The sequence below is a fragment of the Camelus dromedarius genome, chromosome 8, assembly GCF_036321535.1.
Source record: "Camelus dromedarius isolate mCamDro1 chromosome 8, mCamDro1.pat, whole genome shotgun sequence".
NCBI lineage: Eukaryota > Metazoa > Chordata > Mammalia > Artiodactyla > Camelidae > Camelus > Camelus dromedarius.
The window spans coordinates 30,556,238-30,575,646 of record NC_087443.1 but is presented as its reverse complement, the minus strand read 5'-3'; the positions used below and the strand labels follow the sequence as shown (position 1 = coordinate 30,575,646).

Here is a 19,409-nt window from a genome sequence, read left to right as displayed (position 1 = left end):
AGTGGCTGCTAGGCTCCTCATTTCCGCTATGTTTTTGAGCTGTTGCTTTTAAGGCTGCTGGGGAGGGGAAAAGAGAGTGGGGCAAGTTATAATGCCACAAACCTTGCTATTTTTACTGAAATTCAGTCTTTTTTCCCCCCTTGAATTAAATGCTCCTTGAATGTTACAAGCCTTTCATTAATTTGTAGAGTTCTGAAAGTGTTGATTTTGACATATTTTGCTAGTGTTCTTGTTGCTTTTATGGAAGAGATGATTTTTGGAGGCCCTTATTCTGCCATTCCTCATGATATCACCCTAATTGTTTTTTAAACATTTTTTTCAATATCCCTACTTTCTCTTTCTTTTGAAATACTTTACAAGTTTTTTTTCTGGAAGACTCACAAGAAGTTGTAAAAAGAGTACAGAGAGTCCTGTGCAGCCTTTACGCAACTTCCCCCAATGATAAATCTTATGTAACCATAGTATATTACTAAAACCAAGAAATTGATGTTAGTATAGTACTATTAAGTTGACCTCAGATGTTATTAGAATTTCACCAGTCTTTGCATACACTATTTTTTATTGGTGTGGTGGTAGTGTATAGATACATGAAATTTTATTATGTCCAGATTCCTGATTAACACAGTTAGGGTACTAAACTGTTGTGTCACCACAAAGAAACTCCTTTGTGTTATCCCTACATGGTCACACCCTCCCCCCAACCTTAACCCCTGGCTACTACTGATCTGTTCTTCCTCAATATAATTTTGTCACTTTGAGAGTGATAAGTAAATGGAACCATACATAGGTTCTATACACATACACATAGGTAAGATTTTATTTTCACTCAGTACAGTGCCTTTGAGATCCATCCAAGTTGTATCATAGTTCATTCCTTTTTATTGCTGAGTATTAGTCCTTTGTGTGGGTGTACCACAGTTTGTTCACCTAGTCATCTGTTGAAGGACATTTGGGTTGTTTCCCTTTTTTTTTTTTTTTTTTTTACTATTACCAGTAAAGCTGTTATGAAGAGTATCAAAATTTGTATGGTGCAGTTAATGAAATACTGAGAAGGGAACACTTTATATAAAAAATGCATAAAAAAGTTCAACTAAACCAAAATCAGGGTTTTTGAAAAAATTAATACAACTGATAAACCCCGAACAAGATTGACCCCAAAAAGTTAAAGAAAGGAGGGATACCAATAATCAGGAATAAAAAGGGGGACATAAAACAGTTCCAACAGGCAATAACACCATACTATGAGCAAATTTTTAACAATTCAACTTACAATAAATTTTTTTAAAAATGCAACTTCCCAAAACTGACAGGAAAAAATGGTAAATCTGAATAATTATTTATCAATTAAAGACATTGAATTTGTAATTTAAAACCTTTCACCCCCTTCACCCGAACAACATTCCAGGCCCAGATGGATGAAGTTATAAGTTTTCATTTCTCTGAGATAAATATCCAGTAGTACAATTCCTAACATATTTATTTATTTGGGGGGGGGGTTGTGTAATTAAGTTTATTTATTTTAATGGAGGTACCAGGGATTGAACTCAGGACCTTGTGCATGCTAAGCACTCTCTCTACCACTGAGCTGTACCTCCCCAACTTATTTTTGCGTTGTCTGTTTTACTAATTACTAAAAGAGGGGTGTTACAATTACCTAAGATTGTGCATTTGTCTGTTTCTTTTGTTTCTCTCAAGTTTTTTTTCCACTGAGTATTATGAAGCATTTATTTTTTTGTGAGTTGACCTATTTATTTTTATGAAATCCTTATATATCTGGTGATACTCCTTATTTTAAAGCCTACCTTGTCTGATATTAATATGGCCACTGCAGATTTTTTCTGATTACTGTGTGCATGGTATTATTTTTATCCAGCTTTTTATTTTCAAACTGTCTATATCTTTGTATTTAGCATGTATCTCTAGTAAATGACATTTGTTTTTTCTTTTAATCCAGTGTGACAGTCTTTATTTTTTAATTGGAGTGTTTAATCCATATACATTTAATGTAATTACTGATGTGGTTTCATTTAAGTACACCATCTTTTTGTTTTGCTTATCTTGTATGTTATTATGTTATTTCTGCCTTTTTTCCTAAATTGACTATATTTTAATTTTTCATTTTATATTTTTTGTTGGATTTTTTTTTAGCTATACCTCATTGTGTTATCATTTTGTGATTGCTCTAGGAAATGCAATATTCATTTTTAACTTAAGACAAACTATCTTGAATTAGTGTTATATTATTTGACCTCAAGTATCTTTAAAATCTAACCTTACTGTAAACCCAGCCCTGATCTATGGGAGCCTGAGAGAAGCAGCAGTCTGTTGATCAAAAAAATCATAGTCTAGAATCGCAAAATCCCTCAAGGCCCGTGAGATTATCATATGCTAGCCATTGAGAATACAACTGTAATTAAGATTAAAAAAAATTTACCCTTTATATTGAGATAAGTTGATTGAGATAAAGTACAAAGAAACCCTTAAAAATCAATTAAAAAGTTCATCAAGGACTTAACAGAACCTAGAGGGAGGAAATGAGTAAAACTGGGAGGGAGAGCAGCAGTGTCTTACTTTATAGGAGCTATCTTTCACATTGTGAATAGAGCCCTCTGGAGTTGTGCAGGGGATAGCTTGTGCAGTTTTACATGAGAACCCTTGGGTACGAGTTAGAGAAGATTTTTCTAAGACAGCTGGCATATGAGACATTTTAAATAGATGAATGGGAGTTTGCTAGACAAAAGAACTAGGATAAAGTACTTTACAGTTAGGGTCTTTTTCAGGGAACAGTGAGGTATTGTGATTAGAAAATAGATTGTATGTATGAGTTAGAATGGTGAGATAAAGTTAAAGAGGCACTGTATTTCAATGATTGTAATATGCGTATTTCTTCACATTTTAACGTTTCTGAAAGTAGAATGCATCTCTCATCAGGGTTTATGTTACATACGTCTTGCAGCGAGGGGCAGTAGGCAGTGTATAAGTATTTCATCTTTTGTCCTTTAGACGGGGAGTTCTGAATCACATTTTACATGTTCTTGTCCAGTTATGTTCATAAGAAAAGGTTTTGTTGGACAAATAAATTTAGGAATGAGTTTAAACATGGTTATTGTGATTCAGTGTGCTCATTCCTCCCTGCCACCCCCCCATAGTTCTTTAACTGTAGAAGCCATAGGCCCAGAGAGGTTGCATTAATTTGGTAACATTATTTTTACTAAATTTTCAAATAGAGTGTAAGGAACTATTTTGAGAATGCAGGAGATGCGCAAAGGACTGACTTCTTAAGAAGAAGTCACAGTTATATTCTTTTTAATTGTATTCCTTAAAACCAAGAGGAGACCAGTTGGGGATGGAGAGACTGACAAGGGGACAGGATGGTTTTTTTGTGTGGTGATGGAAATGTTTCATATTTTGATTTTGGTTGTGGTTACATGACTATTTATAATGAACTGAACACTTAAAAGGGGTGAATAAAAGGAAACAGCCAGGCAGCTCAGTTGTATTTCCCCTGTACTTTTCTTTTTAAATAAGTTCTAGGAATTTTTATTGTTAGACTAACAATACATAAATCACGGAGAGATGTCCCTAATGAAATGATGATCAAGTGTTACTGTATCTGCCTGCTGATCCTTCATTTTCTAAGGACTTAAAGTATTTTCTTTTTGTATTAGACTTTTTTTTTTTATAAATGTCAGTGTGAATAAATCAATGAATGATCTTTTCACCATCAGCTTTCTTTAAATAGAAAAAGGGACAAATTTCTTTTTTATTGCATACTCAACTGTAGTTGCACAATCTGTGATTTTATTAAGAGAAATTCATCTAAATATAATTCGTTCTTCTAAATCATTATAGACTATTATTGTAGGCTGTGCCTCATTCTCCTAAAGCAGCTTTGGGGTATTGATCCTGTTAATATTATTGGTAACCTCCAAATAAGGAGGATGGTCACCAGTTTGGAGGCAACTGGAAGAGAGCTTGAGCAAACTAGAGATCAGTGGGAAATTACACAGAGGTAAATTTTACTGCATAAACTAGCGGGATGCCTTCCATGGAGGCTGACCCAGTTATGGCCACTGGTCCATTTCTTGCTTTCAGTTGGGCTGGAAGGTATCACTTGGGTGGAGTTCTGTCTTTCCCTCAGTTTTGAGCCATATTATGATCCGTTTTGGAAAACAGACTTCCTCAAAGCCTGTTAAATGTAATTGAAAATTACAGTATCTATGATACCCATTGTGAAGGTCCCACCCCAGTCATTCACAGATATTTAGGGATAAGGCTCTTGACTGGACTCCTCCAGGACTTGCTGTATGCTCCCTGAAAACTTTCATTTGTTCAGTATTTCACTTGTTAGAGAGAGTTAATTGTCTATCATGCTGGTTGGGTGCAGAACTTTGTTATGATAGACCTTAAAAAAAAAAGAACATTGAAATTAATTAGCTGCAGTCATTGGCTGTTAAATACTGTGGGAAGAAAATCACATGATCTGATTTCTTCTGTTATATTTTAGTTCCTCCAACTTAAAAGTCATTCTCCTTTCTGAATGTACTTGTCCTACCTCTAAAATGTTGCCCTGCATATAATAGGCAAATCAAAGGTTTAATAAACTAGTATGTTACATGTATTTTCAAGGTAAAGTGAAGATATTTTTATATTTGTGTGCATTTTACATATCACTTATCTTCAGAAGTATTTCTCACTTGTGCTTGTATTTTGTTTCTGTTTTTTTAGTGAAAATATTCTCTTTGGAATGGGAAATCCTCTTCTTGACATCACTGCTGTAGTGGATAAGGATTTCCTTGATAAGTAAGTATTAAACTTTTTTATATGTACAATGTGAAACTTAAAGAAAAACTGATGAGAACTTTAGAATTTACTTTCTTAACATCTTCAACTGGAGGAAAACTCCAGAAATATAAACCTGCTATTAGCAAGTAGAATATTATTACTTATTAAATAATTGACCATACTTTTCCCTGGGAAAACTTAGGTACGTTTGTTCATTCCTATTGCTATTTTCACTTGAAATTTATTTTTAATTTTTTCAAGGAAGAAGTATGTGGTTTACTTCATGATTTAATTTCCACATTTAAAAATTACTATCAATGAACTACATCTATAGTGGTACCATAATAACATGAATGGGAGAAGGAATAGGATTAGAAAGGGCAAGAAGAGTATCAGGACATAACCCAAATGCCATGAATTTCCACTATTTTCCCCTAATAGTAACTTTCAGTGTTGTTAATTTAGCTGAGAAATCATTTTGTGTTTATTTATTCTGACTGTCTGAGATTATTTGGTACAAGAAAAAAATTAAGTACTAAAAAAGGATTAATAATGAGAAATCAAGGTCCTTCTACTTGATCACCCCAAGTTCTATGTCCAGGGGCAACCACTTTTAAAAAAATATTGTTGAGGTATAATTTACTTGAAATTCATAATTTTAACCATTTTAAAGTGTATAATTCAGTGACTGCCAGGACATTTGCAGTGTTGTGCAACCATCACCACTACCTAATTCCAGAACATTTCATCACCCCAAAAAGAAACTAGTACTCTTTTAGTGGTCATTTCAGTATTTTCAACCTGCCCTCCCCACCTTGCCCCAATCTCCAGGGAACTGCCAGTCTGCTTTCTGTTTCTATGGATTTGCCTATTCTGGACATTTTATTTCATATAAATAGAGACATACAATATGTGGCCTTTTGTGTCTGGCTTATTTTACTTAGCATGATGTTTTTCAAGGTTCTTCATGTTGTAGCATGTATCAGTACTTCATTGCTTCTTAAGGCAGAATAATAATCCATTGTATACATACCACATTTTGTTTGTCCATTCATCCATTGATGGACACACTGATGATGGATGCTTTGGGTGGTTTCATTTTGGGGCTATTATGAACAAAGCCGCTGTGAATATTTGTGTACAAGTTTTTGCATGGACATATATTTTCATTTGTCTAGAGTATACATTTTGGAGTGGAATTGCTAAGTCACATGGTAATTCTGTGTTTAGCTTTTTTAGGAACCATTTGACTGTTTAAAACACTGGCTGTACCATTTTACATTCCAACTAGTTACAGGTGAGGGTTCTATTTTCTCCACATCCTCAGCAAGACTTGTTCTTTTCCCTTTTTAAAATTATAGCCATCCTAGTGGGTATAAAGTCATATTGTGGTTTTGATTTACATTTTTCTAATCACTGATGATGTTGAACATCTTTTCATGTGCTTATTGGCCATTTGTATATCTTTGGAAAAATGTGTATTGGAATTCTTCACCCATTTTTTAATTTGTTTTTTGTTGTTGAGTTGTAAGAGTTCTTTATATATTCTTAATACTAGAACCTTATCAGATGCATGATTTGCAAACACCTTCTTCCATTCTGTGGGGTTTTTTTCCCCACTTTTTTGGAAGTGTCCTCTAAAGCAATAAAGTTTTTAAATTTTGATGAAGTTCAGTTTATCTGTTTTTCCTTTTGTACCCTGTGCTTTTGCTATCATATCTGAAACCCATTCTAAATCTAAGATCATGATGATTTGTGCCTATTTTCTCCTAAGAGTTTTAGTTTTAACTCTTAAATTTAGATCTTTGATCCATTTTGAGTTAGTTTTTGTATAAGATGTATCTTAAGGGTTCACTTCATTCTTTTGCATGTGAAAATCTAGTTGTCCCAGCATCATTTATTGAAGAGACTGTACTTTTCCACACTGAATGGTGGTTTTGGCATGCTTGATGAAAATCAGTTGACCAGGGGTGTTTGGGTTAATTTCTGGATTCTCAGTTCTATTACATCAGTCTGTATGATTTTCCTTATTCCAGTACCACACTGTTTTGATTACTGTAGCTTTGTAGTGAGTTCTTAATTCAGGAAGTGTGAGCTCTTCAACTTCGTTGTTGTCTTTCAAGGTTGTTTTGGCTATTCGAAGTCCCTTGCAATTCCATATTAATTTTAGGATCCTCTTGTCTGTTCCTGCAAAAAAGGCAGTTGAAAGTTTGAATGGGATTGCATTTAATTTGTAGGCTGGTTTTAGAAATATTGCCATTTTAACAATATTAAGTCTTCTAGTTCATGAACAGGGGATGTCCTTCCATTTATTTAGGTTGTCTTTAAGTTGTTTCAACAGTTTTTAGTAGTTTTACGTTCACAAGTCTCACAGTTCCTTGGTTAAATCTAATCCTAAGTATTTAATTATTTTTGATGCTATTGTAAGTGGGATTTTTTTTTTTTAATACTGTTTTTGGATTGTTCATTGCTGGTACTTAGAAATACAACTGATTTGGTGGGGAGACAACCATTTGTAACAAGTTTTGGTTTTTTTAAATGTCTTAGAGATTACCTCCATAACTCTTTATTTGGATAAATTCAAATGTCGAAGGATCAGGCAAGAATTTATAAGTGTGTAAATTTGGCCTGTTGTAATATAATAGGAAATGGGTTGGGGGGTGTAGGACAAACTGGAGGATGTCTTATCCTATGAAATTCAGATACAAATTTAAAAAATATACTTTGCTAATCAGAAACATGCCTGCAAACAATTGTGTTAATGGTTTTATTTCTTCTGATTATCTTGTGCTTTTAAGTAACATACATACATTAAATTTTTTTCTTACATCAACTTTTGATAGAATCCCTTGACTTCTCACTATATAGAATGAAGTTAGCAGTGCCCCTATTCTTCCCTCTGCCACTTCTCCCTTATTTTCTAAATTCTGTTAACTTTCTGCTTCTACTTCTAACTGTAACTTTCTACTTTCTAACTACTGTTTATATTTTTAATATTCAGATTGATGTTTTCATTCTGTTATCTATCTATAATTGTCTTACCAACTTTGAATGCAAAGTGATAATGAAGGTTGAAAATCTTTTATCTACATGTATACTAGCATCACTGTATTAATCACTTTGCAGAATTAAATGGCATCCTAGGAATATAGAGTAGGTTTAACGTTTGGCATGTAGTTAGAGTACATCACCATATTAACAAACTAAAAAAAGAAATCATACAATCATCTCAGTAGTCACAGAAAAAGTGTTAGCCAAAATCCAATGTATTTTCCTGATAAAATTTCTTATAGCAGTTGTGGAATAGAAGGGAGCTTTTTTAACTTCATAAAATTTAAGTTGGGGAAAAGCCTACTGATAATGTAATTTTTACTGGTGAAAGTCTGAATAATTTCCCCGAAGATCAGAAACAGTTCAAGGATGTCGGCTTTCACCACGTCAGAATGTATGCAGTGGTCCTGGAGAATCCAGTCAAGGCAATTAGACAAGAAGAAAGAAAAGACATCCAGATGGCATAAGAAGAAATAATTTTTTTATTTCCAAAAGGCATTGTCATTTATGTAGGATAACTGATGGAATCTATAAAAAAGGATACTACCTGATTTCAGTAATTATTATAAAACTACAGTAATCAAAACAATGATACCAGTGTAAAGTTTGATGGCACAGAAAATCCAGAAATAGATTCACACATAAATAGACAGCTGATTTTCGACAAAGGTGAAAGGAAGTTTGGAGGAGAAAGGATTGTCTTTTCAACAAATGGTGCTGGCACAATTGGACATCCACGTACATAACAGTGAATTTGGATCTGTATTTTGTACCATATTCAAAATTAACTGATAGAACTAAATATCAAGACTAAAACTATAGAAATTCTATACAGTAATATAGGACAAAATCTTTGTGATTGATTTAAGGCAGAATTCCTTATATACAGAATACAGAAGTATGTTCTATAAAAGAAAATATTGATGAATTGGACTTTATCAAAATGAAAAAATTTTGCTGTTGGAAAGACACTGTTTTGAGAATGAAAGGACAAACCACAGGTTGGAAGAAAATCTTTGCAAAGCATTTGTCTAATAAAGGACTACCAGTCAGTCAGAATATATAAAGAACTCTCAAAATTCAATCAGAAAAGAAGCAACCCAACAAAAAATGGGTTTTTGGGCGAGTGATTTGAACATTTACCAAAGATACATGGATGGCGAATAAACACAGGTAAAGATACTCTCTTTAGTTATCAGAGAAATGTAAATTGAAGACACAGTGAAATATTACCATACATTTGTAAATTGCTAAAATTTAAAAACATATCAAATGTTTGGCCAGATTATGGAGGAAGTGCAGTTTTCTTCTCATGGGAATGTAAAATGTTGCACTGATTTTCACAGTCTTAGAAAGTTAAACACACATATGCTATTTGGTCCAGCCATTCCTTTCTTAGGTATTTACCCAAGAGAAGTGAAAGCATATGTCCGTACAAAGACTTGTTCACTAATGTTCATGGTAACTTTGTTTTTAATAGCTAAAACCTAGTAACTTCTATGTCTATCAGCAGGTGAATCAAACAGATTGCTTACCCATGGAGTGGAATACTAGTCAGAAATGAAAAAGGACTGGAATACTGATTGGATGAAACTCATAATATTTGTGTTCATTGAAAGAAGCCTGACAAGAAGTATATACTGTACAATTCCATTTATATTGAGAATATAGGAAATTCAATTTAATCTATGGTAACAAAGCAGATCATTAGTTTTATGTGCATTTGCCAGGGTGTGACAGAGTGCAGGAAGGAGAGATTACAAAGAAACTGGAGGGAGCTTTTAGGGGTGTGTTCATTAATCTTGATTGTGTAGTGATTTCATGAGTATATGTATGTATCAGAACTTATCAAATTATATACTTTAAATATATACAGTTTAATGTATCTCAATTATACATTGAAAGGTTTATAAACAAAATAGAACCAACTGAACATGAATTTATGGGTTTGAAGTTAGATCTCCTTTGTTTGCTTAGTGCGAGATGTTTTGTCCAGGAAATCAACTAACTGATGGTCACTAAAAAAAATTCACATAGCGTATAAAAATCCAAAGAGAAAGTAACAAATTGGAAATTTTATGACGTGTGTAACCAGCGTTAAACTGTTGATGAACATGCTTTCAGACATTTCTTAGGCATGTGTAACCCAGAGATAAATGTTTGTTTTTATGGGATAATACTATGGGTAGTCTTAGGTAATTAGCTTTTTTTTCATTCTATACTATGTTTTGAATGTTTGTTTTTAAAAGTTTGTGCAAATGTGAACAGAATGATTATGATCTGGCAGCTGTGTGCTGACACTACTGGGAGCTCAAGTAGCTTCTTTGTTTCACTAGCAGCTGGTCCTAAATGGCCAGCTGAAGTCTGATTTTTTTTTTTCTGGGTGGCGGTGAGGGTTTTAATGTAACCTTTACTTTTGAAATAAGTATGTAGAGATAAAAAGCAAGTTTTGGTCGTAAAAGGTAGAGAATTTCCTTGTTTATATCTCTGGCCATTTCTTCCAAAATATATTTTAAAGGTCCTTATTATTTCAATAGACTATGTTTAACTTGTATTTCAGACCATATTTACATAAGTGTTTTATATTTGAACTGTGTGAAAATAAACTATCCTGGAATAGTCTGTTAGGTACTCTAACTAATCATTAAATATATACTTATTAGTATCTTATGCTATAAAAGTGAGTCAACTGTCAAAATTCTTCTGATAAAGTATTTGTTTTTGTGATTCTGATTTTCAAAAAAGAAGTATGTGATCTTTTCAATAAAAAAATACTTATCATTGTAAAACTAGTACTAGTTAAAAACTAGTTAAACTGGTTCTGAATGTTTTTAAGGAAAAAAATCAGTTCTTTGCGACTTCTTCCGTCTCTCTCCTTGCTTTTACCCTTCTCCCCATAAATGCTGTTTTTCCAGACGAAACCATTTAAAATTCTGTTAGCTGTTTTTTTCCCCCTAGTATCTGTCTGTGTCTAAACAATAGGCTAATATTGCTATGTGTGATTTTCATAAGGATGATTGATTGGATAGGCAAAGGATAAAAGTTCCTTTAATGTAAGGAAAGGATACAAGAAATTGATTCGATTAGGATGGATTCCAGAATAGAGGATACAGTGGCACTCCATGTGGAGAGGCACACTTGGTCTGCAGATTGTTAGGAGAGTAAATGACCAAATCGTGTTTTGGGGCGATGGTGGAGAGGATTCCCTCTGACCTTCTGAGAACTTTGCTTTTGCCATTCTCAACAGGATTTTTATATTTTCTTGATTTAAAAAAATTGTTGAAGAGTCTGATTACTTCCTTCCTTGCTGATCAGGTTGTAGTAACTTGGGAAAACCCCTGTGCATTCTTGGATTTTTACTGGGAGACTAAGAGAATTGAACGTTAATTTCTCATGCTTACCCATCTACCTAGCAATTCTAAGCTTAGGGGCTTTCTGAGGTCTGTATTTCTAGCTGTTTCTTGATTTGTCAATTTTAGATTTTGCATGTTGACTCTCTCTTATGATAGCTAAGGATTTATCTCTCTTATATGAACACCATTTCCTCTTCTTCATCTTCCCCACTTTGTTATATTACATTAAATCATGAACAAAATTACAGACTTTGATTACTTATAAAGCTTTTCATTTTTCTTGCCATGATTTATTGCATTCTGTGTTCATTTGTACCATTTTCTGTACACTTATTCAAATTTTCAGTAGCCACTCAATATATTAAGTCTGTTGTGTGCCTATTAACCACTCTCCCCACCACTCCTCCTCCTCAAAGTCAGTAAGTCTATCAACCTCTTTTCCTCTGTGACCTCCCTTCTGGAGTTCACCATCGTTGTGCTTCAAACTGAACTAGTTGTGTTGCTCTACCTGTCTCATTTTTTTGTCCTTTTAAATAGTACTCTACCTGAACTTTTGACTTTCTCCTTTTAGATTTCTTGTTTCCTGTGTCTCGTATTTTCTTCATTGATTTCTTGTGTGTGTGTGTGTGTGGTGTGTGTGTGTATAGCATATCCTTCAGTAGCTTCCTAAGAGAAAGAGTGCGTGTGTACATGTATGGTAATTTTTTTAATCTTTGTGTATGTCTGATGATCTTTTACGTTTTTTTTCCCTTCAGTCTTATTAACTGGTTAATACAGAGTTTTTGTTGAGAATTTTGAAGGCCTTTGTCTTCCAGCATCTCATATATCTCTTTTTTATATTACCAATTTTTTCTCTATAGAAGCCTTTAGGATTTTTTTTTTTGGTCCTTGATGTTAGAAAACTATTATTATGTAACATTTTGTTCTTGTGTTATGAATGTAGATTTTTTTCCCTTGTCTGTCTAAGCATAATAATTAGAGTTGCTTTTGTTTGGGTTTTGAAGGTTTCACTTTTCTTCCCTGCTTTATCTGTGGATTGTCCTCTTCTGATTGCTTATTGTGATGTTTCTCCTTCACAGTGGAGACTTTCCTTCAATATTTGGTGACTGTTGGCTGTCTGTAGTTAAATGTAAGACATTAAAAAGCTTATTCTGTTTATTTGCATAGGAATAAGAAAAACTCTGGACGAATATTTTCTAAACTCTAACATTCATGGTAGGGTACCTGTATTTCAGCATTCTGTACAGTTAAATATTTTTGTAACAGTCCTGAATTGCTTTTATGAGTTTTTTTTATACTTTAATAGTTTTTTTATTGCTGTGTAGTAATAATTATCTATTGCTGTGTACTACATTACCCCAAAACTTGGCTGCTTGCAATAACAAACATGTAGTATCTCCCAGCTTCTGAGGGTTTAGGAGTGTGACATAGCTGGGTGGTTCTGGCTTAGGGTCTCTGATGAAGTTGCAGTCAGTCTGTTGGCCAGTGTGGCAATCATTGCAAGGTTCAAATGTGGCTGAAGGATTTGCTTCCAAGCTCACTTATGTCGTTGGCTGGCCTCAGTTTCTTAAGAGCTATTGGACTGAGGGCCTCAGTTCCTCACCTGATAAGCATTTGAGTGTCCTAAAAAATGGCAGTTGGTTTGCCCTATTGCCAGTCATTTGAGAGAGAGTTGATTTTCCATAAATATAAAAAAGCTGCAGTCTTTTTATAATCTATTCTTGGATGTGATGTGACATCATTTTTTCCATATGCTTGCTATTGGTCATACAGACCAAACTGGGTGTAATGTGGGAGGGCACTACACATGGATTTGAAAACCAGGAGGCAGAGATCCTTGGGGACCAGAAGGCAGACTGGGATAGCCTGCCTCCAAGGTGGCTCCCGATGATCCCCTCCTGCTGGCATTCCTGTGAGTTATTCCCTCCCATATTGCACCATGGCTGATCCACGTAACCAGCTGCGTATGGCAGAAGTGATGGTGTGTTGCTTCAAAGATTAGGTTGTTAAAGACTGTGTCTTCCATCGTGGGTGCTGTCTTACTTGCTTGTGCTTGCTTGCATGTTCTCTCTCTCTCTCCCTCTGTCTCTGTGTCTTATTTTTGGATTACTCATTCTGGAAGAAGCTAGCCACCATGTCTTGAGGACATTCAGACACCTTGTGAGAAGCATAAATGGCTGGAGAGAAGAGGCCTCACGCCTACAGCCAGTGGGGAACTGAGACTTGCCAACAACCGTGTAAAGGAGCTGAGAAGTGGGTTCTCCATCCTCTGCTGAGCTCTGAGATTATTGCAGCCCTGGGTGACAGACAGCTTGACTGAAACCACATGAGAGACCTCGAGCCAGAGAAACTCAGCTAAGCCACTTCTGGATTCCTGACTCTCAGAATCTGTGGGATAATAACTACTGTTTTAATTTGCCAAGTTTTGGGTGAATTTGTTATATAGCCAAGAGCACTAATAAATAATGCAAAGAAAATTTGTTTTTCAAAAACCCCTCCCCCCAGTACCCCTCATTTGAAACCTCATTAGCAGGTTGGTATGTATGGGTTGGACTTGTTGACTGGTGGGACTTTATTGTGGCCTAATTATGCTAAAAGCCTGTTTTTTTTTTTGGAGAGGGGAGATGACCCTTAATGTTAGTATCTGGAAGTCTGTTTTGAGAATCTTTTCAGTTTCTTTATAGAAAAGTCTTCATTTTCCTTCCTGAAGGTATAAAGCTGCTTTATTGTTAGAGTTGGCCAGAGAAAGGGGGCCAGAGTTACCATAATTAGGCAGTTTCATCTGTCCCTCCCTACTTCTGGCTTGCCAGCTGTCCCTCCATTCAGAGATGCTTCTCTTTGGTTTCTCAAGGGAATAAACCTCTAATTTATCTCTGATTTATCTTAGGAGTTGTAAATTGTGAGGGTGAGATGGTAGACTGTTCCCCTAATTTGAGCTCCATGCCTTATCCGTGTCTTCTGAGATTTAGGGCTTCTGCAGGTGTTCTGGGCTTGCTTATCATATATAGACTCTTTCTGTTGGAATTGAGATTTTAGTTTCTTTGGTGCTGCTGAGTTCCTCATCTGCTTTCCTTTTTCTGGAAATTTGTGGAAACCTTTTGACTTTCAATGCTTATATTACTGTTCTTTTTGATCCTATTTAAGTCTTTCTGCCATATTTATGAAGTCCAAGGGGTGTGAGTGTGTGTATTTCACTATTATTATATGTGCTATAATAGCAGGAAATATGTGACTACAGTTGCATAGAATTTTTGAGATACATTGAAATTTGGAGATGTTTTAATCCTCTTTATTGTTTTTACAACAGAAAAAAACCAGGTTCAGTGAAGTTAAATGTTTTCCCTTGATTACAATTAGCAGTGCAAGCCTGAGAGAGAATCTGTATCTCCTGACCCTATATTTTTCCTTTTCTACCTTGTCACACTATCTTTATTTATTAACTAGATTATTAAATTTTTGGTAATTTAAACCTATGTACAAACTAAGAATTGATAACTACATGGCAGATTTGGGGGATTCAGAATGAGTAAGCCTGTTTCCTGTGTCAGAGCAATCCCTGGATAAATCAAAATGGTTTTCTTACTTTCCTTTAGTTGAAGCTTTTTGTTGATTTCTGGTCTCATCTTTTGTTTTAAGTATTTAAAATTTTGTGTAATTTATGTGATAATCTTAATTTCTCAAATAGGTAGTGTTTTGAATAAGAGAGACTTTTTTTTCTTTAATTTAAAATTTCCTTTGACTTTCTTGGTTCTGATTTGCTTACTCTCTTCTGGTTTCTGATCTCTTGAGAGGAAGCTCAACATTCTTTTTTGTACAAGGTATATAAGTAAATATCCATAGTATAAGCCTTGCATGCAGCATTTATAAACATTGGTGGGGAGAAAAACAATTAAGAAAAGTTTCTTAGTAAATCCTTTCTGTGCGCAGTGAGCTCTGGACACCAAGGAACTGCACTATGCTTTTTTGTCATGTGACTGTTAGCATAGTGCTGAATACGCGTTAGGCACTCGGTAACTATATCTGACTGAAAAGCCTTTTTTAAGTGGAATTTTAAGTGTTAAAAGTTAATGAGGGTATTGATACTTTTTTCACATATATTTTTGTGAAGTTATATTTTCCACATGCTATGTCACGCTTTTCAGAGCAGTTTTTAAAAGAACAAGAACCATTATATCCTAATGGTCTTTGCACATTGGAGTGGTGTGCAAAAAAGGGTTGAATCTAAAGAAGTGCCATGGAAAATTCTTCTGAAAAACTTTCAAGAGTGAGGAGAAAAATAAAAGTATAATAATTTTTAATAATTATCTGATAATAATAACATTTATTCAGCATATATTAGCTGTGTTTTTATATGGTATTATTTTAGCTCTTATGACAATTTTCTGAGGTAGTTATCCTCATAAAGAATAACTTAGTGTCTAAGGCATTTGTTCATGACCAAAAAAATGTATCAGTCATTGTGCAGAGTATTTGTTTTACTTGTAAGCTTGTATTCTTTATTTTCCACTATCTTACTATAGAAGTATTAATTTGAAAGTGGAAAACTCTATATCCAGATTTTTTGAGTATAAATTAAGTAGATATGTAAAGGTTTATAAACTTAATGAAATTCTGTTCTTCAGTTACAGGTATAATGTAAGTGAGAAAAATGTGTGTAATTTGCTCTAAAAATTGTTAGCATTCAGTTTTAATTAATGCCTTTGAGTAGATTACTGATTTCTTTGTGAGAGGTTGAAAGACTCAAAAATTCTCATCTTGACTAAGCTTTCAAAACAGTGCACTTCTTGTGTTGGGAGGATGGTATGTTGCCTACAATTGACCTGTTTCCAGAATACAGCAAGCATTGACATGATTCAGAAATATAGATACTCATTTGATATTAAAAAATTAAAATTTCTTCTAGAGTATCCTATTGTTTATTTGAAGGTTTTAAAGCTAGTTTTCCCCTTGAATAAGAAAAAATTAAGATCTTTATCTAATTAAAAGAAAAAGCAGAGTCAAGTTAGTCAGTTTTAATGTATCCAATTTGCCAAATATAACAACTGAAAATAAGTAGGAACACTTGTGGCAGGAAGTAAGCTATTGAAAATAATCTTTTTCAGCATATTGAAGAGACACAGTGGGTGTGAGGGGAGAAGGAAATATGGAACATGTAAATACTTCCCAGATGAGTTTGGTCTAATTATGGAGAGTAAAGAAAGAGGTATGTATTAATAGGGATGGAAAACGGAGAGAAGGAATGCATAAGACAGATTTGCCTTAATTATTTCTGACACCAGATAAATATCGCAGAAGTTAAGAGGAATGAGAGAATTAATGAAATGATAATTGGGAAATAAAAATCATCATCAGAAGTGAAAATACTGTTTTAAAAAGAGAAGCTAGAGTAGTTTAGAAACTATGTTTTTCTCAGTGATGTAAATCTTTAGTGGTAGAATGATGTGAACCCTAGGTAAATCTTGATTAATGTAAGCATGCATGAAAGATACTACTTTAATGTCCACTACAGAAATACTGAGAGTAATAGTAGTTGGTCATAAATTTCAATGCTCATTACTCAATGCCAAAAATTTACAGCTGAATTATTTTTATGAACTAAGATGAATTACTTCGATAAATGAGTGTATATTAGGTGGATATTAACACTCCTAACAGTATTTAGAGTGTATGTTAAACTCCAAACAGTATATTTAGAGTGTACATTAACACTCCAAACAGTATTTTTGGAGTGTTGTGATACTCTGTATATAAGGTTAAAAACTATTATTGTTTTGTTTTACAAATTCTGAAATGTCCTGACACTTGTAGTTAAGTCTTTATACAGCTATTTTGCAGTGTTTTTCTTCTATAAGTTATAACATTATGTTTTATATATTTAGGTCTTTAATTGAGCCTGAATTGATTTTGTATATGATATGAAGTAGGGATACCGTTTTTAGAAAGTTTTTCTTATAGGAATCAGCTGCTTTATAACTGTATTTTGAATAGTCCAGCCTTTACTCACTGATCCGCAGTGCCGATTTTTATTTACCTCTAGTTTGGTTTCTTAATTCTATTTTTTTTCCCCTCCTGGTCTGTCTGTCTGTCCTTGAACTAATGCCAGCCCTATCTTTATTTTATTACTAAAGTTTTACGGTATGTCTTGATGTCGGATAGAGCAAGTCCCTACATTTGGTTCTTATTCAAGAATTTTCTTAGTTGTTCTTGGCTCTTTTCTTTTGTCCATAGATTTTAAAATAAGTTTGTTGATTCCTATGAAAATTCTTTCTGAGATGTTGTTTGGGATTGCATTACATTTATAGATTAATTTGGAAAAACGAGCTCTTCACCATATGGGTTTTTCTGTCTCTACATATATTTCTCCATTTAGCTTATGTATTCTATTATATATTTCAGTGACACATAGGTTCTAAGTACATTAAATACAGGGTTACAAAATTAATAGTATTTTTTAAACTTATACATCTTGTGGTAGTGATCATTGCTAAATTTGTTATAAAAATAAATGATTTTTGGAAAACATTCAAACCATTCAGAAGCAATTAAAAGTAACAGTGAAATCTGGGGTAATTTACTATATCTGCAACAGCGCTGTCCACTGGAACTTTCTGTGATGCTGAAAATGTTATATAGTGTTGTCCAGTATGGTAACCAGCAGTCACATTTATTTAGCTTTGAACATTTGAAGTATGATTAGTGCAACTGATGAATAGAATTTTAAAATTTTATTTAATTTTAGTTAAATTTAGTCATGTGAGTAGTGGTTATAATATTAGACAGTGCCACTTAGGTCTTACTGCAGAATTTTACAGTTTTCTTTATAAAAGTACTTTTTTTAGGTTTATTCTAGGTATTTTAAAAATATGGTTGTTGCTATTGTGAGTAGAATATTTTTTCAATAACACTTTTTAGATTATTACTGGTATTTGGAAATGCTACTGAATTTTGAATATTTCCTTTAACTTGGTTACCTTTGACCTTCATTAAAAGAAAGATGAGCTTTGACTATTTTGATTCTTTCTTTTAGAATTTGAAATAAACTGGTATTTAATTCTGAATCTTTATATTTCATATTATGGAATTGGACTTGAGTTGCTCTGGAGTTTCTTCAGTTAAGACTTAAATTATGAATACTAAATGAACATGGACTCATTTATGAAGACCTCATTTTGCTCCAGATATTTTTAATAGTGTTCTTTGTAGCTTCTCTGATGTTCAGACCTTACTTTGAATATTGAGGGAAATGGTATTCCTAAGGCTTACCTAAACATGGATTTATTTTTAACAGTTCACTTGAGCTCATAGAAATTTTTTGGAGCACCTGAATTTTCATCAGCATTTTTCAAGTACTGGGACTACAATGTTAAATAAATTTCTTGCCTTTAAGCAGCTCGTCTAATTGAGGAGAGACAGATGTAGAAAGAAATTGCTTCATCACCGTAGTTAAGATTGTGCTCTGGAACAACTTGTAGTTGTGTGATTTTGGTTATATTTCTTAATCTAAGGAAGCTCAGTTTCCTTGTGAGTCAAATAGGAATATTAGAATAGGAATATTATAATGTAAGGGTTGAATGAGATAATTTATGTATTTGCCATATGTTAGCTAATACTATTGGCTACTAAGAAGCTCGAAATGTCTCTTATCTCTGTTACAAACAATGGAGACAACTTGAGGGGGTTTAATAACCAGGGGGATGACATGATCAGATTTACATATAGAATTACATAAATCACTGTGTCTGCAGTAGACCAGGGGATTTGAGGAGATAAATTAGGGAAGACTATAGTGTTAGACCTGTTGAGAGATGGTGACCTGGTTGTTATAGTTAGGAGAGGATAGTTGGGAGAAAGTTCATTAATACTGTAGTGTTATAAAGGTAAGACTTGATTAATGAAAAGGACAAAGGAGTCAGGGGTGACATTTCAGTTTTAGTTTTGGGGAGTGACTAGATTGTTGTTATTTATAACTGAGTTAGTATGAGAGGGAGTAGAGAGATTGAGTTCAGTTTTGTTCATGCATGAAATGAATATGTGATATCCAGGTGGGCATACTCAGAAGAGAGTCTGATTTATGTTTCTGGTGGGTAGAGGATTCATGACTGAAGAGCTCTATCATAAGTAAATGTTATATTTAATTGTGCTTTGACACAATGCCATTCAGTAAATATTAGCTGTTATTACCATTATCATCATCATCGTTAGCATCATCATCATCATAAC

At 33.8% G+C, this 19,409-nt stretch overlaps 1 protein-coding gene across 2 annotated transcripts in view; it reads left to right on the top strand.

Annotated features, from left to right (window-relative positions):
* The window catches only part of ADK (adenosine kinase), a 409,740-nt gene that overhangs the window by 25,389 nt on the left and 364,942 nt on the right, over window positions 1-19,409 (top strand). For both annotated transcript variants that reach the window (XM_010984136.3, XM_031461080.2), the window contains exon 2: window positions 4,729-4,803. In XM_010984136.3, the coding sequence (XP_010982438.1) occupies window positions 4,729-4,803 (75 nt within the window). The remainder of the gene's footprint in view (window positions 1-4,728; window positions 4,804-19,409) is intronic.